General features: G+C 34.4%; 1 protein-coding gene across 1 annotated transcript; it reads left to right on the forward strand.

Annotated features, from left to right (window-relative positions):
- The first annotated feature begins 3,798 nt into the window (after positions 1-3,798).
- On the forward strand, positions 3,799-5,419 carry LOC148923084 (peptidyl-prolyl cis-trans isomerase FKBP17-2, chloroplastic-like). Its single transcript, XM_089060427.1, has 3 exons — positions 3,799-4,127; positions 4,582-4,626; positions 5,003-5,419. Exons 1-3 carry the CDS (start codon positions 3,829-3,831, stop codon positions 5,349-5,351), a joined length of 693 nt encoding a protein of 230 aa, XP_088916553.1. The 5' UTR covers positions 3,799-3,828; the 3' UTR covers positions 5,352-5,419.
- Positions 5,420-24,463: the final 19,044 nt, after the last annotated feature.

Below are 24,463 nucleotides of genomic sequence, written 5' to 3' on the forward strand. Positions count from 1 at the left end.
GAAATGTGAAATTTACATACGATTTATAACCAAAGTGAAATATGACTCTTATTATAGGACTAATCTAAATAAAAAAATGTGACTCTTATTATAGGATGAAGAAAGTATATACTATCATCTTATATTGTAATTAAAGAAAAGACAACCCATATATTTTATATAGTACATAAATATTTACCCTCTTACGTATGTTATATAAATGTTTTAATTTTGTGTATAATTATGTGTTTGCTCATTAATATCTTCAATCATACATTAAATCTAATTTTTTTTTATTATAAACTTCCCAATTATATTGCCAATCTAAATCATTTTTTGCATTTTTCTATGGGATATACTAAATTTGAGTGTATATTGTAACTATTGTAAAAATTTTATGACACATATACTAAAAAATTAATATAAAATTTAAGTTTGAAATAAATGGTAGAGTAAAATTAATTTTTGCTTGACGTATACCGAAAAGTTGAGTTTAAATTTTGCATAAATAGTTGGAGATGACGGTAGCTTATGTATTAGAGGCTTTTATGGGTTATTTAAGGTTGCTTGTCAGCAATGGTCACCAGATTTGTGATTTTGTTGTGTTTTTGCCTAAAAATAGGTTGTAAGCAAATTGATTGCAATACAATACAACTACTTAGTTTTATTGAGAAGGATCAATACCTTTGTCATTTAAATCTGCAGAAAAAATATGCACTATTTAAGGATTAGTTTGAATGTACCCTCCTTCCTTCACTTTATCCAACAATATTAATCATGCACCTCTAACAAACAAACACAGTATAAAAATACATATGGAAGCTTATATAGGTGATTAGTGGACACTGAATCATTTAAATAACCATTTTTTTTGTTGTATAGATTGCATTGTATAGCCACTTTATATACAAAGTTATTTTTTCACTATTAAATATGAAATAAATTCTTTTTATGAATTATCAATTTTATTATTAATTGTATCTAACTGGTCGTCGGTTCATTTTGCGGTACTAAAAAATTGATGTCTCGTGAATTCTCATTGTGTATGCTACGTAAGATTTATAATTTAGCATGACGTCTCAAAATTGTGATCTCATTAGTCACGTATAAACAATTGATAAAATATTTGGAAATCTTACACACATTATGAAGAAAATTTCAATTATTTTGAAAATAGAAAACAAAACAATATGTTAACTATAAGTTAAATACTTAAAAAAGTTTCACATGCATACAAATATATAACTAAATAATAAATTGAAATATAATAATTACTCTATTCGGTTCTTTTCGATGATCCTCAATAAATATCTTTATTTTATTTATACTATTTTTAGTAAATAAATCTATATTCTACTAATTAATTTTTCTCATAATTATTGTTAAATTAATATTCCATCCGTCCCACAGGAATATACACTATCTCCTTTTTAGTCCGTCCCACAAAAATATGCATTTTCCAATTTTGAAAAAATTTCTCTCTAATGAGATGGGAACCATTCTCCACTAACAATACTTTAATTACATTTTCACACTACCTCAAACTTTACCAATTTTGCATTAAAATCCGTACCAAACCCAAAGTGCATATTCTTTGGGGACAGAGGGAGTACTATATAAAAATAAGATCCATATCCTACTAACCTTTTTCATAATTTTTTCTTAATTTAAACAATTTCTTAAAACTGAAGGAAGTATAAAATAGAAAGAAGAATAAATAAAATGCAGATACATCATATAAAATATACTCCCTCTGTTTGCAATTAAATGTCCCATTTTTTTTTTCAGTCCGCCGATAAATATCTCATTTTACTTTTACTATTTTTATAAGTAGACATCATATTCTACTAACTCATTCCATTCACATTTTATGTTTAGAGTATGACTCATAATCCACTAACTTTTATCATTCACTTTTTTTTATAAAGTCAAATAGTAGTTTCTTAAAACTCAAGTTGATCAACTCTGGGATATTTAATCATGGATGGAAGGAGTAAATAAAAAAAAGAAAAGGAAAATAAAATAAAATATAGCAAACTGAAAAAATGAATGCATAATTGGGGTTGGTACTTGGACATGTGATATGAATATGTGATAAAAGAGTACTCTCTCCGTCCTAATTAAGTTGAGTTAATATTTTTGGGTGCAAAAATTAAGAAATTATATTAAAATTTAGAAGAGGAATAAAGTAAGAAAGATAAAAAGAGCGTAAAATAGGTAATGGATTTTTTAGTAAAAAAAGAAAACGACTCAACTTAATTGAGACATAAAAAAAAAATACGACACAATTTAATTGAAATTGACGGAGTAATATACAAATTTGAGGTACACTTGTTCCCATGTTCTGCACTAGATTCTCCAGTGTATCTCAGAGCGTGGACAAATAGAAATGAGATTGTTTTAATTACTACCAGATAGATGCATCTCATATTTTAGACTAATTTTTGCCTCTGAAAATTAAGTGATGCTCGAAAATCTTGCTGATTAAAGTGCGTTCTAGAGTTCATATATCTAGAGGTGGGTCGATATGATATATCGTATCGAAAATGTTGTATCGTGTATCGTATCGAAAATATCGATATGAACGAATTTCATATCATTATCGTATCGAAAGTTTCGATATATCGGAATTCGATATATCGAACTTTCGATATGGATAATATCAATATCATTATCGTATTCAATATATCGTACCGAAATTCAATATATCGTTAAGAACGATATATTAAAATATCGTTATCGTATCGAATACCTGTATATCGAAAAATATAATTTCAAAATTGAAAAATAACACAAAAATTAAATGGATTTATATATATTTATAATTTTAAACTTCAATATGTATTGAATTTCAATATGTTTCGATATATACGATATATATCGTGTATTCAATATAAAACGATATATCGAAAATATCGATATATTCGATATAAAACGATATATCGAAAATATCGATATATTCGATATAAAACGATATATCGCGATATAAGAAAATTCATATCGTTATCGTACCGAAAACTTACGATACAGTATCGTATCGTATCGAAAATTACGATATATCGAAAATTCGATAATTTTTCGATATTTTTCAATACGATACAATCGATATATCATTTTTTCGGTATTTTTCCCCAGCCCTACATATATCTATTAATCAAAGCGAGGCTAACAAAGTCATATATTTACACCCTCAGCTCTTCATTAGAAGTTATTTACTATTTTCATTTGACCCTTATATATTATTTCATTTCTATTAGTATTTTCAACGCTACCATCTACGTTATATTAAATCACTTCCCTCGCCTTTTACTATAAAATAAATAATAAAAATATAATCCGTGTTCTACTAACTTTTTTAAAACTCACGTCTATAACAAAGTGAGACTTCTGATAAGATCCTAAAGGCGTAATATAATACTCTTTTAAAATCTACCAATCAATCAATCAAATCATGCATGTAATTACAACGGATTCATCCGTGATAAAAATTGATTTCAGCATAATAAAAGTGTTTCACAAACTGTAGATTTAGGAATTTACAGATTAAATTTTTACCAGTTTATTGTAACTTAATTTCTATTTTCCTTGACAAACTATAGTACATGATTTCACACAACCCACTCACAATTGAAGCTGATTCACCTTTGAGTCTTTCATTAAAATTTCGCTGAAATAAATAAAATTACGTATTTAAAATACTAAAATTAGATAGTTAAAATGAAAACATATATATATACAAAAAAAAAGAGTTAATTGTGTATCATTTTAAAGATAAGGTAGGGCCATATACTAAAGTTACATAAATACTCATCATTCATCTGATATCCAAAATTTTGGAGTGCTACAAAAATGGCGTCGCTCTTTTCGTGTCCCCCATTTATATCACTCTCAAAAAGAAGAGGCAATTACTATACAACTTATTGTGTGCCACCTCCATCTGATCAAAATCTAAGTTCAAACTCCGTCGAAAAGCAAAGGGCTGACAAGCCGAGAACTACTGCAGAATCAACTGATTGGATTGCTTCCACCTTGACGAGGCGGTTCGGCATCGGCGCCGGTCTAGCATGGGTTGGTTTTCTCGCCGTCGGAGTCGTTTCGGAACAAATCAAGACGCGCTTGGAAGTTTCTAGAGAAGAAGCATCCACAAGGTATATAGTAGTGTATGTTTGTGTTGTTCATGTATTCGTGTATTCGCTTACAAATGAGATGGAAACTAATTATAACATTTGCTGATTAATAATTCCAAACCCATTCTTGTCCCACTTCAATAAATTGGTGATCGTAACTCTTCTATGACTAAGTAGATAACTCTCCCCTTTATAGCACTTTTTAAGAGGTGAGGGACTAATTTATAACATGTATTAGAGCTGGTTAAAGTCGATAATTAATTTCTTTGTTATAAGTGTTGTTAAATGTCTAAATGTTGTCCCACGCTGTCTTGGTGAAGACTGCATATAATATATATATAAATGTTGATAACCCTCTCCATTATGAGGCTTTTTCAGGGGGTGAGTGACTCATTTCTAATAAGTGTGAAAGTTCGCATTTCAGAAGGATGAATGACTCATTCCTAACACATGTTTTGCTTGGATTATTATGCAGAGATGTTGACAAGGAAGTAGAGGTCGTATTGCCAAACGGCATAAGGTATACAAACTTGTCTTGATCAATCACTCTAGGTAGGATTAGTGATGCCCAACATTATACACCGACAATGCCAATATGTTTTCTATGTCAAGATGACATGAAATTTGCATGGTGCTTGCAAATCAAATTGATAGGGTGAAAACACAATTTACTATTTTTCCAAGTTTATATTTTATTTCCTTTGTTTTATTTCATTTTAGGTCCCTAGTGTTTCCAATGTACTTATAAATAATGAATGTCTTTATATTTTCAAAAAAGCTAAGATTTCTCTGATTACTCACTCGCTCAGTCTTTCTTTACACGTTTTGCATTAGTCATTCTATCAATATATCTCCCCTCTTTGACTTATTCTACATCTACTTGTTCCTTGTTTTAGGTACTACGAATTGAGAGTGGGAGGCGGTTCATCGCCGCGAATGGGCGACTTGGTAGTGATGAATGTAAAGGGAAGCGTGCAAGGGAGCGGAGAGGTGTTTGTGGACACATTTGAGAATAGGGCTATAGCCCTTGTGTTGGGTTCAAAGCCATATGGTAAAGGAATATGTGAAGGTTTGGAATATGCATTGAGAGACATGAAAGCGGGAGGGAAAAGAAGAGTGATTGTCCCACCAAATCTGGGATTTGGAGAAGAAGGTGCTGATTTGGGAGAAGGTGTTCAAATTCCGGCATCAGCCACCCTTGAATATGTTGTAGAGCTTCAGAAAGTTTCGATTGCACCTGCCTGATAGTTTCAATTGATGTACTATATTTTATATTTACAACTCATAAATGTAAGGATGTGATCAATTTCTAACTTTCTTAAGTTGCTAACTTGCTAACTCATCAACGCAGTGTATTAAAAATGTCAACATGATGACATTAAAATGTCAACACATAATTTTGTTGAACTTTAATATAATGGGTTGATATTATGTATTGACATTTTAATATCACTGTGCTGACATTTTTAATACATTGCATTGATGAGTTAGCAGAGTTAGCAACTTAAATAGTTAGCAATATAACGCATTGTATAACTGTATATTTTGTTTGCATTATTATCTCGGCTAATATCAAACATACGAGGAGAATCTTGAAGACGAAAATGACTCTTTAGAAGAGTATCCTGTGAGTAAATCTCGGAAGCAGATAAAGAGCAATCAGAGAGCGAGGCAAAGAGAAAAGAAAACTCCTGATTGACCAAATCAAAACCAGTAGTGAAAAAGCAACAAAGAAAAGTACAGCCGGCAAGGCTCCAGCCAGCTCTAACAATGGAAAAACGAGAAAAGCAGAGTTCACGTGCGACATGGTGGGATGCACGGTGAATTTTTGTTCGAAGCAGGAGCTTGTGTTGCGTAAGAAAAACATATGCCCTAAGAAAGGATGCCGGAAGAAACCTCATAGGGGATATCAAGGGGAAATTGTGTTAAGATTAAAGAGAAACTCAAGGGGAAATAGTTGTTCTTTTTAAATTTCTAGATTTATTTTAGGAATGTCACCTTAGGCAGATTCAGTGTTAATAAGTATAATTGACATATATTGTGACGGTTGTTGACATTTGATATATTCAGTATTGGCAGAAACTTATGTAACTACAAATTGAGTATAGTGTTTAAACCAAAAAACAAACTACGATAACCGTCTCACATTCAACCCCAAACATGTCATGTTTGAATTCTGTTTTACATTTCAACCATCACATTTTTCTCTGTGATCGCGATCTATTTTTCCTGGAACAATTACCATATCTGAACTTTTTCCTGATGCCAGGAATATAGCCACATTCCACGATCACAATTACCGGCCAACTCGAAAGATGGCGCACGGTCCCCTGGTGTACACTAGCCTGAGTATGGGCTCACCCCAGACTCAAACCCGAATTCGATTTCTTTAAACTGGTCTAGTAGGGTTGATCCCCTTTCTAGACAAACAAATAGGCAATGCTCAAAATAAAACATGGCAAGACAGAACATACTAAGAATTAAATACTTCAAAGATATTTTCTTTATTTAAAAGAAAGCCGACCTCGTTCACTTAAAATTCTTTAACTCGAATTTCTTTAATCCGTCCTTAACTCGCGGAGGTCATCCTTTTTCTCTTTCGGACCTTCCGTGGCCACCCAAGGCGTCGCGGGCGATGCCGGCCGGCCATTCTCGCCCTCCGTTCGTACCTAACACCTTCCGCACTGATTTTCAGGCCAACTAATTAATCCTTATGGCCCAAGATTAATTCTAACTTTGCCTATTTTCTTAAATTGTTGGCCCAGTTAGTCCATCCAAAATTAAAGAAAGAGCCTCAATTTCCCAAAAGAGAATTAGTCGTTCTCTTCCTCTCTCTCAAAATCATAAAACCCCAAAATTTTCTTCCTCCTCCTCCCTCAAACAACCGTCGAGTCTCTCTCTTGCTAGAACAGCACCACCTCCACTCCTCTCTCATTAAACTTTTCACCGCCTACTCACCGTGAGACCACCGCCGCTGCCGCCTCTTGGCCGATCACAGCATGGCTGTAGTCGGTGTACAGCAGCCGCGCCTCTCGAGCCTACGCAGTGCTATCACGCCGTCTCACAGTATGAGCTGCTGCCAGTCACCGCAACCTGCTACTGCCAGCGCCACCGTCTGCGCTGTCATCTCTCCGCTATGGAAGGGTTGTGAGGCCACAGCGACACCGGCAGCCACCACCGTCTCTCCATCGTCTGGTCAGAATGCAGCGCCGTTGCTGTCAGCCTGTCATGGTTCAGTTACCGTCGTCTCGGGCTGCCTCTGCTGCCCGGAAGTCCGCCGCTGTGCTGAGGTCAGCTACGAATTGCTACTCGGCAGCCCCAAAACCCTTATTTAAAGCTAAGATCTTTCCCTCAAACTTCCCCATTATCTTCCCAACTTTGCACTCTCGGTTTTCTTTGTACATTTGAGATTAAATGTGTTTAGAGTGAAGTATTCCATGGTTAGAGTGAAGTGTTTGTGATCTATGCATATAGTGCATTGTTTTTTCATCTCAGTGAAGTAAAAGCGTGCTTAGAGTGAAGTATTCCATAGTTAGAGTGAAGAGTTTGTGATACATGCTTATAGTGCACTATTTTTTCATTTCAGTGAAGTAAAATGTGCTTAGAGTGAAGTGTTTGTGATGCATGTTATTAGTGATCTGTTTTTTCATCTCAGTGAAATAAAATGTGCTTAAAGTGTGCTTAAAGTGAAGTATTCCATGGTTAGTGCACTGTTTTTTCATCTTAGTGAAGTAAAATGTGCTTAGAGTGAAGTATTTCATGGTTAGAGTGAAGTGTTTGAGATGCATGTTATTAGGGATTCTATATGCATATGAAAAGAAAGAATCTTCTAATTTTAAGTATTTCTATAGAACAAATGAAAAAACCAATTGGTGATAAAGATTCAACAAATGAAGCAGCTGCCGAAAGGAGGTCGAAGAATCGGGAGGATGCACTATTTTTTCGCACTAAATAAACTTGCAAGTATACAAAGTATATATAGTATAGCTAAAGGTCAGTACCGGATATCGAACACGGGGAAGGCAAACACAAAGTGTAACATCCCACTTTTTCGAATCCTAATTTTTGAGACGTGAAAATTTTTGCATTAAATGCCTTTAATGCTATGATATATGTGGATTAAATTGTGGGTGATTATTGCATGATTGCTTTGTGACCTAATTGCGTTTTGGAGTTGAGATTTATTTGAATAATCAATATATGACGTGGCATTGAAAAAGTCAAAGATGTGGAAAATATGACGTGGCCGTTGAAAGGTCAATGTGTTGAGAAAATGAAATGGAAGTGAAAATAGTTGATTTTTCAAATATGTGAATATTTTGATGTGCGGAGTAATATAATTGTGGCGAATTATTTCCCAAGGGTTGAGTGAGATTAAATAGGATTTTCATAAATATCCTACACATTTTATTTAGAATTTTCGACCATTATTATTATTGGAGAAGGAATCCTATTTTTCTTGGATTTAATTATTTGCTTGGTATAATTATCCGAATTAAATCCAAAGTCCAATTATTCTTTAATTCCACCATGGAATTTTCGAAACCCACCCTACTACTTAGAGATTTTCGAAAATCTCATATTTTAGGGAAGGAGGAATTGTTTATTATATTATTTGATCCCTTATTTATTCTCTTCCATGAATAAATATAAATAATCTAGCATATCTTACCATATCTAAGAAGATCTTGCCATATCCTATTTAAATTAGGATTTGAATTTAAATTCCTTGTGGGAGAGGCATAAAAACCGCCACTTCCTATTTTATTTGGGAGGATTTATTATTTTTATTCTGCTCCGTGATATTTTATTCCACTCTGCAAAGTATCCAAATAAAATCATAGGCTAATTAAATAGCCTAGAATTTCGAATTCCCCTTATTTCTCCCCTAATTCACGCCAACTTCTACTATCAAATCTCCCCAAATCTTCTCAAATCTTTAATTTATTTAATTAAAGATATTATATCTTGCACTCTATAAATAAGAGAGAACCCTAAACCTATAAATCATAATTCACGCCCCCTCTCTCTTGAAAAACACGTCCCCCACTTCTCCACTTCTTCTTCAACTTGTTTTCTATTTTATTCAAGATCTCTTCATTCTTTACCAAGAATTGAAGTTGAAATTCAAGAATTGTTGAAATATCAAGGTTATTACTTCGTTCTACCGTTCGTTCTATCAAGAAAAGGTACTTTTATATCAATCTTTTCTCCTCCAACCGATTAATCGGTGTTCTTGAACCCTCATGCATATAGATCGAGTGGAGGGGAAAACCAATTGATGAACGGGATGCATATGCGTATGTGTGTGGATCGTGCACGCGTGTGTGCGTGTCTCGGCGTGCGTGTGTGTGTGTGTTGTGTGTGTGCGTGTGCGTGTGATGTGTGTTGTGAAACACTCATGCGTGACACGTTTTGATGATAGATCTTGAGTTGTGTGCGAATAAAAGTGATATGATAATTGGATATTGATTTTGAACGGTGATATTAAAACGAATTAATGGGGAAAGGAAAACATGGGAACATGCATGATTTTTGAATCAATGTTCGAAACTGATTTGTGATACACCTAATTTAAAGGTGATAATTCGCGCTCTCAGTGTGATAACAAGTTGCGAGCTAAGCTGACGAGGTGGGCTTTTCTTTTAAAATAAGGACATCGTCCTAAATCTTTATTGATGAGAATGAGATCTGTGTTATCATGCCTTGATTTGTTTTGTCGTGCCTATCTCTTGTGGCTATGCCACTATTGATTTAATCGAATTCGGATTCTCGTAGAGCCGCAAACTCTACTTGGATTAGTGTACACCAATGTTAGACCGAGTGTTGGCGTACGGGTCGGCCGGTCTAGTGACCTGGATTGCGGCCGCATTCCTTGTCATGTAGAATGAGGATATGGTAAACGTCGATGTGAAAAATGGTTGCGCGACCGTGATATTTGATAAAGAATATATTTTGGTGCCTCGGGCCTTTCTAAAGATAAAACCCCGATGAACACTTGAAAATGGCATGATAATTACTATTGTTGATAAAACTGCTTTCGGCATAAGTCCACTGAGTATGTTTATAGTACTCAGCCCTGCATGTGTTTTCCCTATGTGCAGGTTGAGCAGTGACGAACGGTTGGCGGTGTTGAGCAGAATAATTGAATAAAATGATTGTTGTGGTACTTCGAGTGTAGTTGTGTCTTCATACACAGCTTCACCTTCTCTTGGTTGCTTCCGCTGAAAACATGAAACTTACTATCGTTCGTTTGAGATTGAACTACTTCTTTTTGTTAGATTGTTGAGACATGATATTTTTGGATTATCTTAAGGGCCTTGCTGTTTTAAATATTAATTGTGATAGCCCTTTTCTTCTTGAACTTCATTGCTAAGTTGTTATACTTATAAATCAGTTTGTTCATTTATTACTTTGGGAAAATTCCTTTAAATGAAACCCTAGCTTATGATCTTTGATGCATTTAAGTCCGCCTAGTTAACGATCGCCGCATTTATTATACCCTAGATGGGCGGGTCGTTAAACAAAGTGTCTATCCTCTACCAGAACTCAATTACTATCTGGAAGAACGGGAATTTTTGGAAAACTATTGGAAAACAGAAAACAATTGAAAACAAATAACAACTAGATGCAAATAAAACATGGAGACAATCGATAGAGATAAGGGAATCCCAGGGATGTGCGTTCACAGTTATGGTTATACAAATTCCAAACTACAATACCCTAGCACAGTTATTACTTTGATAGGACGAGTCGCCTAGCTTATGCTCATGCGATGCAAACGTTGATTACAAGATTAGGATTGTCAATCCTAACACGTAACTCCAAAAAGCTCCTAAGACCCTTGAAAAGTCCTCACTCTCAATTAACAGTGTTGTTTTAAGGGAAGCTAACTATAGCGTCTACTAAGTGAATCTAAGTCGCTAGAACTCTCTCACAGTTTTGAAGCAAGTTGTATTAAATCATACAAGATTGTGTCACTCAATCATGCAGCATCAGAATTACTTAAGGAAGAAACAAAGTAAAAACAAAACGGATATTAAATAGAAAACTGGAATTGTATAACCAAAGTCGTTACTAACACATGCCTAGAATCCTACGAGTTTAGTTACACATAATGAAATAAGCTAAACACATAGATTGAAGGGAAAACAATTTGAACATAAAACTAAAGCAAATAAAACCCGTAGGTTGAAACCTTGTCGTTCTTGATGTTCTTGAAATCCTTCTCCAACTCCTTGCACAATTGAAGTACTCTAGCTTTTGATCTCTGTGAATTACAAGTAGAAGCTCTCTAATTTAATGAAGCTTGAGGTCTTATTTATAGGGGAAAGCCAATCCTTGTTGTAGAAGGAAAAGATCTTTAAAATATGGTAAATCTTGGAGCAAATCTAGGGCATATCGGATTCGCCGCCTTTCTCCGGCGGGCCGCCGCACCTTGGCCGGCGGTCGGCACGTTGCAGAGACTCTGTTCCTTCAGCGGCGGACCGCCGCACGACTTCCGGCAGTCGCCGGGCGAGACGTCTCTGTTGGGACTACCGGAGCGGAAGACACGGAAACCAAACAGGTCCTAGAGCGGATCTATTTAGGTGATTATGCATTCGACTCCAATTTCATTCAATTAACATAGATCTATAGTTGTAACATCAAATAAACACATAATCATGCATATTCGATGTAGATTCGATTGTTACCTCATAATCCATCATTGGATTGACGTTGCTAGCTGCACCACCCGGAGATCCTTGGTTTATCGACCACGAATCTTCCGTACTATTCCCTCGTCCTTGATTCTCCATCCGTGTGGGCGGATCTTAGAAAACCAATTAAATAACTTTGAATGGATCTAGGGAAACCCAATACCAACACCAAATTGTCTAGATCTAATCCTATGAATTAGGATAGATCAAGAACAACAATCAAAACCCTAATTCTCCCACGTGCTAGGCACGAAAATCGAGACCAAGAGGGAGAGAGAGAGAGGCACCGATTTTGGCGGCTAGGGTTAGGGTTTAGTGTGTCTTGGATTGTGTGCTAGGGTTTCCCTTTCATTCATTATTTATAGTGGACCTTATTGGGCTAGTAAGGGGATCCATGGAATGACTTAAGTGTTGGGCTCACCCATTAGATAAATTACTAATTAAATCAAATGACCCATGATTTAATATATTATCAATGGAATATTATTTTATTCCACTAAAAAATAATATTGCACTCCCACTTAAATCACCAAATTACAAATAACTTGGGTCCATTTTATTTTATAATATTTTCCGCGTTTAAGATTATCTTGATCCGTCAATTTAATTATTTTGTCTGCTATGTGACTAGAATTAAATTAATTCTCCAAAGAGTTTTTCTAGTTTGAAACTTTATTTATTATTCGTGGAATAAATTCCAACTGCGCAGTTTTCTGAATAATAAATTCCTCTTTCAAACACCTCTTGGGGATCACCCCTTAGGGATTTAATCATACCACACTGGACACACGAATTCTATGAAATAATATTCCAATACCTTCATGTTATTCAATTACTACCACCCAAGATATCATGAACTTGAGTTACGTACAAACTCTCACATATTGATAAGTCAAAGTGGCGTTTGATTGAATAAACAATATTGATATTAATATCATAGACTAGAAAATACTAAACTTTCTTGAAATATATTCTTTCAGTAGATAGCAATAAGGAATACATTTCGGATTAGATCCTTTCAGTGCTTTACCACACCGGTGTTACTAATCTCATCTTAGGTAAGAGAGAATTATCACAAACACCGCAACCGTTCCAATAGGTAGCCAAAGCCTATCTAGGTTGTGAATACGTTTTTCTTCTTACTAGATTTGACCAAGTCCCCTACTGGAAAACTCATGAGGAGATTCATCGAATTTCCCTACTTGACCTTCTTAGTAAAAAGCCTTAGACTTGTTTATCATATTTCAATAATAAACCATTATATTATATTATTTATTCTCATAATTAGGTAAACAAGTGGACGTGGCGTTTCTCGTATACATGCACAAGCTGACTGTACAAAGGCATGTACGCTCGAAGCATCTTTTAGTATACAAACCCCAACAATCTCCCACTTATACTCAAAGAATGCTTTCGAGTATACCAACCGCTTTATTGGCCTTGTGCTACACATTCACACACATTTTCTCCCACTTATACTCAAAGCAGGCTTTGGCCACTATGTACTCAAAACTATAATTCTTTAAAAGAATCTACCAACATAGTTTTCTAGAGTACATAGAACGAAAATATACTTGTAATTTATAACCTTAATTCTTGCTAAGGAGCACGATTATTTGATCAAAATATTTCTAGGCCCTTTGATCCAGTGGAATAATTTTATGTGCCTTTCTCAAGTGCACTTATACATATTCCTCTATCAAAATCCACTATTTTGATCCTTCTGAATTTCTACTAATTAAAGTAGAATACTTATAGCAAATATAAAGTTTTTAATCATGTCGAATATGATTCCTAAAACTTTAATTATATAATACCAACCTAACTTGGTATTATCCTTGCTATATAACTTGTGATGCAAATTTATGCATGAACATAATTACCTCATCACAATGACTAATTGGAAATTAGTCCTTATGACAAAATAAAACCGAATGATTGCATTATTTGTTTTATAGTCATAAATTCCAAGAGTTCATTTATTTAACCATTTGTTGTGATCTTTAGAAATACTTTCTTTGGAAATCCAAAAGCAATTCTAATTTTAATAGCTAACTTGGAAATGTCTTTTAATGTTATTAGAGTTTTAGAAAGTGTGCAATTCATCACTTCTTTCATTCTAGGGTGTGAACCCTTTTAACTCTATCAAACATTAGCTTAATTCCATTTATGAATATTCTATGAGACAAAATTTAGCTCCCACTTTTAAAAGTAGAAAAATACTAGTCTCAATATTCTTTAAGGCTATTAAAACAATTTAAATAGTGCTTGGAGTTAAATTCATCCTAGTTTAATAAAATGAGCTATGAAGCTCTTATTAAACACTTAGAATTTATTCATTCATTTAAGAAAAGCTCCCACTATTTTAATTATCACTTTCACAACAAAATAAATAAAACAATAACTAATCAAATAGTCAACTCTTGGCTTGGAACATTAAAATAAATTTAATGTGCACACTATATTTACTACACAAGAATTTCTAGTATTTATAATAAATACTTATCTTGTTTCTAGTTGAATTTAATTTACTTGTCTTGTAATCAATTATTGTGATTATTTTTCTTACACCTTTATTTGAACAAACGCGATCATAAGATCATTTTATTTTGTATTGAATCCATGTCGAACATTAATGTTCTATTGACTCTTCAACAAAATAATGGTTCAAAAGACTTAAGGATTAAAGAAACTTAATAATCAATATTTCTAGAAGAAAACTTCATAATAATTGAATCAACAAATTAAATTACAAGTAAACATTTTGATATTAACCATGTTACATTTGATGTCATAAATAATTGGATAATCAAAACTTCATTTATCTAATTATGCAAGCATTATAAAATGATATCGATAATCCAAAAACACAATTGATAAACTAGGAATAAAATTCCATATCAATAATCCATATGATATCAAAACCAAACAATATCAAAAACTCTTAAAATTCAACAATGTAAATAAAGCAAAATAAGACTTTCATTGTTCAAAACATAAATGTCATAGCTAGATCAAGATCATGTCTTCCTCCTAATCACATTGGGTTGGCTCGAACTCTCTGCCATGTCAGACTTGCGTCTTAGGTCAGTGGAGTTATTGACCATCCCGCCCTCCATCTTCCTTATCTGGACTTGTGCCTCAATGAGCTTGCTAGAGAGTACTAGAAGAGATGTTGGCCAAAGATTGTCCATTATCTCTTTCTTTACTTTCTCATAGCTCTTTGGAAGTCCGTCGAGAATCATGAGTTATTGGGTTTCTGGGCCTATTTTCCCACCCAACTCCTCGAGCCTATCAAAACCATCAACCATCTCCACAACATAGTCGTTAATGTTTTGGTTCTCCTTCAAGACCGTTCTCCTCAAAATGTTCACCACCGATCACATGAGACACTTGGTGGACATTTCATCAAACCATTTAGGTTCTTCAATCAATGACCTGTCGGGCTTGTCAACCTTGCCAAGAGAATTGCCGACCGAGGCCAACAAAAACTTCTTGACATGACCGCTCGCGGTATCCCATTGATCACAAGCATCCTTTTCCTTGTTTGATATGTAATAAGCAGAGGGGCGATCCTTAGTGAGGACCAACCTCAAATCACTAGCCAACTGATCAATGTCAAGTCTCCTTTTCCAATCCAAATAAGAATCAGAATCGCGTTCCTTCGATTTAAGGATCGCACTATAAACTTCCCAAGTAGTAAACATCTTTCATTCAAGCTGAGAATAAAAACCAATAATATAAACATGTAAAATTTCAAGGAATTGCAAATAACCACAAAACAATTCATCAATTTTACATCCACAAAAATCAAGCACAAACGTTCTTCTACGAGGAAGCCGGGTCTTATTCATGCAAGAAATTCATTATTTTTACTGGCCACAATGTCGACAGATAGTCCAGAGACCATAAGAATGGCATGGCTGACTAACAATGCTAAAGCGTATAACCATAAAATTAAGCACTAAGGATTCTTTACTTGTGCGTGAACTCCTCTAAAGAAAGGTCGAACCGGACAAGCACCTTCTCCTATAGCTCCCTCTAAGCATTATTAAAATACAATCCTTATAATTTCGCAGCAATATTGCTCCGGTAAAGACCAGTCGCGATATTACTGAAAAACTAATTTTACGATTTTAATAACCTTTATCTAGAGAAGTCAAACCTTACGAACTGGTAATGTTCCTCCCGTAAAGACAGGCCGGTCACTACTTCGCACTAAGACCAATTTTATGGAGGCCATATACAAACGTGTTGTAATTATCGCTTCATATTTTCTTGTTGGTGGTTTTAATAGTTTAATTATCACTTAAGCAGATAAGGCAGATATCCACATTAAAAGAATAATTAAACATGTACTAGCTATGCATGCAAGGCAATAAGTACATAGGCGATGCACGAGTTAAACTAGATTTTAACAAATAAAATCATAACTCAAATTAAATATCCATCACTCATCAATAAAACATGTAAACACATTTACATAAGGTTCACATAAACATAATGACGAAACTTGATCATTTAATTAAGCATCTAAAATAAATAGATAGAATTAAAATTCCATCTTCACATAAACAAGATTATCTAGACATTAAGTCCAATCTTTAAACAATCATACATTATTAGTTAAAATAACGTATCTTGATTATTAGAATTACCTTTTAATACTATTAGGATTTACTTAGATAGAATTAATCCATCCTTATCCTAAAATTAATGTCTAGGTATATATCATAAAAGATTAGCCAAGTCTTAATTTAAAATGCCCACTTGGATATATAAATCCGCATTTATCCAATTAAGACTAAATCCATTTAAAACACACCAATTAAATTCGAGAATTAAAATTCTCATAGCTTTCAAATAAAATCACATGACAATAAGAATCTTATTACATCTTTAATTCAAAATGATGTTTTCTAGATGAAGTAAAATTCACCTTCATCAAAATTAAAGACAAAATTCAACTTAATAAATAATTAAGGATTTTAATAGCAAAATTAATGCTCTATGAATTTTCATACCTTTAAATCACATTTGATGTTATCTAGATGAAACAAATTCACCTTCATCAAAATTAAAGATAAAATTCAAATTAAACTAGGAATTGAATTCCAATTAAAATCTAATTAATCATTTAAACTTTAATTATTTAGGATTTAAGTAGCATGTTAATGCCAAATGAATTTTTCACTTCTTTAATTAAACCGATGTTATCTAGATGAAATAAAATTCACCTACATCATATTAAAGACAAAATTCAAACTAGGAATAGGATTCCAATTAAAATCCATCCAATTATTACTTATGTAATTTTCGAAATTTTCAAGGTTTAAAACAATTGAAAAACTCATGTCTTTTCCTTAGGTATATTTCTAGGAAATAATTCCATAACACACCAAATTTAAAATATAGACAATTTTTCAATTAAACCTTAAAATTAAAACATGAAAGCATATTAAGAGAATATTCTTTAAAATTCCATCCAATTAAGGAAAAGCCAAAAATTAGATCAAACAAATATTGAATTTCCTTATGTTAATTACCATGATATTATCTAGATGGAAACAATCCACCAAAATCAACTAATTAACAAATTAAATCAATTATTTGACTAATTATTCAATTGGCAATATTTAAAGAAGACAAATATTCTCTTTTAAATTAGAATCTTGACTTAATTGCAAAATCATTCTAATTACCACAAGATATTTTAATTATTCTAGGTTTAGGATTTTAAACCACAATTATAAATAACTTGTGCTTTAAGAAACGAAAACATAAAAACGAAAAACAAAGACGAGACGACGAGACGATGCAACCCAAAACCCTAATTAGGGTTTGGGCCGCCACGGGCCACGCTGCAGCCGCTGCTGCCGCGTCTAGCCACCGCCGCCTCTCGCGGCTGCCGGCGCTGCTCCCACTGCAGCGCGCCGCTTCTGACCGCCTACTCCTCTGCCGCTCCCACTGGAGCAGCCACCATTGTCCAGCGACGAAGAATCCGGCGTCGCAGACGCCGCTGCCATTGCAGCGTCACTGCTGCCCGGAGAAGAAGCCACTGTCCGTCTAGGATAACTCCTCCGCCGGTGCCCGAAGGCGACGCAGCTGTTGCTACTGCTGCCTGGAGTCGCTGCCGCTGCCGGGGCTGCTTGCGCAGCTCCTCGCGGCCTCCAACGTTGCAGATCTCACGGCTGCCGCTGCTGCCCGAAGACAGCGCAGCCGCTGACTGTGGCTGTCGCTGGTGCCGCTGGTCAGCCCCTGCACCGTCGCCCGAAGACGACGTAGCTGCTGGAGCTCGCTGCTTTCACGTTGACATCTCCGACCAGCCGCCGCCGCCGCCTTTTTCTCACCAGATCTGGATCTCGGATCCCTGACGAAGGCAGCCCGGTTCTAGAACACATCTAGGGTTTAATCCCTTGCGTTTATTTATTCGTTTTCGATTAATTAACTTGATTCATCGCGGTCGCTACGCTTGACCGCGATCTTAAATTTTAATTAATTGTTTCTTAATTGTAACAATCTTTTATGTTCATAACACATATGCACATTTAAACATCTAGCTTTTAGCAATTTAAATAGATCTAGCATATTAAGAACATAAAACTATAGATCTAATGAATACTTGCTTAGATCTAGAATATTCTTGTGAAAAACTTGAATAAAATCCAAGGTTCATAATATTCTTTCATCGATCCAAGTATTCAATCATGGACCACTTTATTTCTTGATTTAAAAACATATATTCACTTAAACACATACATATATGTAATCAACAAACATATAATCTAGTACATATTACTTAAAATATATAGATCTAATGATGTTCATCATAGATCTAGAATATTTTTGTGAAAAACTTGAATAAAATTCAAGATTCATAATATTCTTTCATCGATCTGGAACATCATATCATAGATCCAAAATTAAAATCAAGAAAAACATAGATCCAACACACATTGCATTATTTTCGAAAATCCCAAGTTTCCACACTATAATTTTCGAAAAATTCAATTAATCAAATACATAATCAGAGCCTAAAAATTGGTTCTGATACCAGTTGTTGGGACTACCGCAGCGGAAGACACGGAAACCAAACAGGTCCTAGAATGGATCTATTTAGGTGATTATGCATTCGACTCCAATTTCATTCAATTAACATAGATCTATAGTTGTAACATCAAATAAACACATAATCATGCATATTCGATGTAGATTCGATTGTTACCTCATAATCCATCATTGGATTGACGTTGCTAGCTGCACCACCCGGAGATCCTTGGTTTATCGACCACGAATCTTCCGTACTATTCCCTCGTCCTTGATTCTCCATCCGTGTGGGCGGATCTTAGAAAACCAATTAAATAACTTTGAATGGATCTAGGGAAACCCAATACCAACACCAAATTGTCTAGATCTAATCCTATGAATTAGGATAGATCAAGAACAACAATCAAAACCCTAATTCTCCCACGTGCTAGGCACGAAAATCGAGACCAAGAGGGAGAGAGAGAGAGGCACCGATTTTGGCGGCTAGGGTTAGGGTTTAGTGTGTCTTGGATTGTGTGCTAGGGTTTCCCTTTCATTCATTATTTATAGTGGACCTTATTGGGCTAGTAAGGGGATCCATGGAATGACTTAAGTGTTGGGCTCACCCATTAGATAAATTACTAATTAAATCAAATGACCCATGATTTAATATATTATCAATGGAATATTATTTTATTCCACTAAAAAATAATATTGCACTCCCACTTAAATCACCAAATTACAAATAACTTGGGTCCATTTTATTTTATAATATTTTCCGCGTTTAAGATTATCTTGATCCGTCAATTTAATTATTTTGTCTGCTATGTGACTAGAATTAAATTAATTCTCCAAAGAGTTTTTCTAGTTTGAAACTTTATTTATTATTCGTGGAATAAATTCCAACTGCGCAGTTTTCTGAATAATAAATTCCTCTTTCAAACACCTCTTGGGGATCACCCCTTAGGGATTTAATCATACCACACTGGACACACGAATTCTATGAAATAATATTCCAACACCTTCATGTTATTCAATTACTACCACCCAAGATATCATGAACTTGAGTTACGTACAAACTCTCACATATTGATAAGTCAAAGTGGCGTTTGATTGAATAAACAATATTGATATTAATATCATAGACTAGAAAATACTAAACTTTCTTGAAATATATTCTTTCAGTAGATAGCAATAAGGAATACATTTCGGATTAGATCCTTTCAGTGCTTTACCACACCGGTGTTACTAATCTCATCTTAGGTAAGAGAGAATTATCACAAACACCGCAACCGTTCCAATAGGTAGCCAAAGCCTATCTAGGTTGTGAATACGTTTTTCTTCTTACTAGATTTGACCAAGTCCCCTACTGGAAAACTCATGAGGAGATTCATCGAATTTCCCTACTTGACCTTCTTAGTAAAAAGCCTTAGACTTGTTTATCATATTTCAATAATAAACCATTATATTATATTATTTATTCTCATAATTAGGTAAACAAGTGGACGTGGCGTTTCTCGTATACATGCACAAGCTGACTGTACAAAGGCATGTACGCTCGAAGCATCTTTTAGTATACAAACCCCAACAATCTCCCACTTATACTCAAAGAATGCTTTCGAGTATACCAACCGCTTTATTGGCCTTGTGCTACACATTCACACACATTTTCTCCCACTTATACTCAAAGCAGGCTTTGGCCACTATGTACTCAAAACTATAATTCTTTAAAAGAATCTACCAACATAGTTTTCTAGAGTACATAGAACGAAAATATACTTGTAATTTATAACCTTAATTCTTGCTAAGGAGCACGATTATTTGATCAAAATATTTCTAGGCCCTTTGATCCAGTGGAATAATTTTATGTGCCTTTCTCAAGTGCACTTATACATATTCCTCTATCAAAATCCACTATTTTGATCCTTCTGAATTTCTACTAATTAAAGTAGAATACTTATAGCAAATATAAAGTTTTTAATCATGTCGAATATGATTCCTAAAACTTTAATTATATAATACCAACCTAACTTGGTATTATCCTTGCTATATAACTTGTGATGCAAATTTATGCATGAACATAATTACCTCATCACAATGACTAATTGGAAATTAGTCCTTATGACAAAATAAAACCGAATGATTGCATTATTTGTTTTATAGTCATAAATTCCAAGAGTTCATTTATTTAACCATTTGTTGTGATCTTTAGAAATACTTTCTTTGGAAATCCAAAAGCAATTCTAATTTTAATAGCTAACTTGGAAATGTCTTTTAATGTTATTAGAGTTTTAGAAAGTGTGCAATTCATCACTTCTTTCATTCTAGGGTGTGAACCCTTTTAACTCTATCAAACATTAGCTTAATTCCATTTATGAATATTCTATGAGACAAAATTTAGCTCCCACTTTTAAAAGTAGAAAAATACTAGTCTCAATATTCTTTAAGGCTATTAAAACAATTTAAATAGTGCTTGGAGTTAAATTCATCCTAGTTTAATAAAATGAGCTATGAAGCTCTTATTAAACACTTAGAATTTATTCATTCATTTAAGAAAAGCTCCCACTATTTTAATTATCACTTTCACAACAAAATAAATAAAACAATAACTAATCAAATAGTCAACTCTTGGCTTGGAACATTAAAATAAATTTAATGTGCACACTATATTTACTACACAAGAATTTCTAGTATTTATAATAAATACTTATCTTGTTTCTAGTTGAATTTAATTTACTTGTCTTGTAATCAATTATTGTGATTATTTTTCTTACACCTTTATTTGAACAAACGCGATCATAAGATCATTTTATTTTGTATTGAATCCATGTCGAACATTAATGTTCTATTGACTCTTCAACAAAATAATGGTTCAAAAGACTTAAGGATTAAAGAAACTTAATAATCAATATTTCTAGAAGAAAACTTCATAATAATTGAATCAACAAATTAAATTACAAGTAAACATTTTGATATTAACCATGTTACATTTGATGTCATAAATAATTGGATAATCAAAACTTCATTTATCTAATTATGCAAGCATTATAAAATGATATCGATAATCCAAAAACACAATTGATAAACTAGGAATAAAATTCCATATCAATAATCCATATGATATCAAAACCAAACAATATCAAAAACTCTTAAAATTCAACAATGTAAATAAAGCAAAATAAGACTTTCATTGTTCAAAACATAAATGTCATAGCTAGATCAAGATCATGTCTTCCTCCTAATCACATTGGGTTGGCTCGAACTCTCTGCCATGTCAGACTTGCGTCTTAGGTCAGTGGAGTTATTGACCATCCCGCCCTCCATCTTCCTTATCTGGACTTGTGCCTCAATGAGCTTGCTAGAGAGTACTAGAAGAGATGTTGGCCAAAGATTGTCCATTATCTCTTTCTTTACTTTCTCATAGCTCTTTGGAAGTCCGTCGAGAATCATGAGTTATTGGGTTTCTGGGCCTATTTTCCCACCCAACTCCTCGAGCCTATCAAAACCATCAACCATCTCCACAACATAGTCGTTAATGTTTTGGTTCTCCTTCAAGACCGTTCTCCTCAAAATGTTCACCACCGATCACATGAGACACTTGGTGGACATTTCATCAAACCATTTAGGTTCTTCAATCAATGACCTGTCGGGCTTGTCAACCTTGCCAAGAGAATTGCCGACCGAGGCCAACAAAAACTTCTTGACATGACCGCTCGCGGTATCCCATTGATCACAAGCATCCTTTTCCTTGTTTGATATGTAATAAGCAGAGGGGCGATCCTTAGTGAGGACCAACCTCAAATCACTAGCCAACTGATCAATGTCAAGTCTCCTTTTCCAATCCAAATAAGAATCAGAATCGCGTTCCTTCGATTTAAGGATCGCACTATAAACTTCCCAAGTAGTAAACATCTTTCATTCAAGCTGAGAATAAAAACCAATAATATAAACATGTAAAATTTCAAGGAATTGCAAATAACCACAAAACAATTCATCAATTTTACATCCACAAAAATCAAGCACAAACGTTCTTCTACGAGGAAGCCGGGTCTTATTCATGCAAGAAATTCATTATTTTTACTGGCCACAATGTCGACAGATAGTCCAGAGACCATAAGAATGGCATGGCTGACTAACAATGCTAAAGCGTATAACCATAAAATTAAGCACTAAGGATTCTTTACTTGTGCGTGAACTCCTCTAAAGAAAGGTCGAACCGGACAAGCACCTTCTCCTATAGCTCCCTCTAAGCATTATTAAAATACAATCCTTATAATTTCGCAGCAATATTGCTCCGGTAAAGACCAGTCGCGATATTACTGAAAAACTAATTTTACGATTTTAATAACCTTTATCTAGAGAAGTCAAACCTTACGAACTGGTAATGTTCCTCCCGTAAAGACAGGCCGGTCACTACTTCGCACTAAGACCAATTTATGAATTTGAACTATGTATAATTTATGAATTTGACCATTTATGTATAATTTTGAACTATGTTAAGTGTGTATTTATGAATTTGACCATTTTTTTTTTGTTTTATGTCTATATTGTGATTATATTGTGTTTATAGTGAAATATAGAATTATGCTTATGTTTCAAGTATATTGTGTTTTAATGTTGTTATTAATCCTTTTTTACTTTCTTTATATGATAGGATAACCAGTGAATCATTCGGAAACTGTTGATATATGTAAAGAAAGATGAAAGACAAAGAGAAAAATAAAGAAGAGGAGAAGTTGATGCATGTATGGAGAATGAAACAATTGTAGAAACATATATAGTTCATAACATGATTCAGTTCACTGTAATACCTATTCGGTTCATTTACATTCAATAGTTTCAAAATTTACATTAATATTTTGTTCAAAATTTTTATTTATGTAGTTCGTAGATACATAGATTCAGAAGTGAATCAATTCGCAATCACAGTGAACTACAAAGTGGATGATCACCCTTTAGCCACGAGTCCGTGGATGATCATTTGGAACTCTTGAACTTGTTCCATGACCGGTCTAGAGTCGACCATTTTGTAGTCCATAAATTTGGATACTACAACATGTTCAGTACCTGCAGCATTATCGATACTGTACTTTTTCTCTAGGCTTTCCTACATCTCTTTGGATGTGGTTACAACGGAGTATACATTGTACAAGCTATCATCTAAAGCACTTAGAATGAAATTTTTACACAGATAGTCTCCTTTGCACCATTGTTCATAGTCCGCCAAGATATCGAGCCTTGTCTCTTGATCACTTGGCGCGGGCGGCTCGTTCTCCTTGAGGAAGTTGGCGGCCCAATGTTGTCAAGTAGAACAACATCTTTTGGTACCACCTTGTTAAAGCCAGATCCTCTAAATTTTGGTGGTTTCTCGGCGGGTGGCATCATTCTTGGTGCCAAAGGTGCCGCACTTGGTCCTTGGAAGGAACCATTCACGTTGCCCCCGAAGGAGCCAACAACATGGTTGAGCATAGAGCTCCCACCATTCATGTTGGGCGTTAAGCCCGTCATGTTCATGTTGGGCATAGAGCCCGCCATGGTCATATTGGTCCCGGAGGAGCCAATACTTGTGTTGAACCCGAAGGTTCCAACACTCGCATGAGACCCGAAGGCCCCAGCAGTCGCGTGAGACTC

This window comes from Salvia hispanica, chromosome 6, assembly GCF_029641045.1.
Source record: "Salvia hispanica isolate PSC_SH4W2 chromosome 6, Shi_PSC_v1, whole genome shotgun sequence".
In the NCBI taxonomy this organism is placed as follows: Eukaryota; Viridiplantae; Streptophyta; class Magnoliopsida; order Lamiales; family Lamiaceae; genus Salvia; species Salvia hispanica.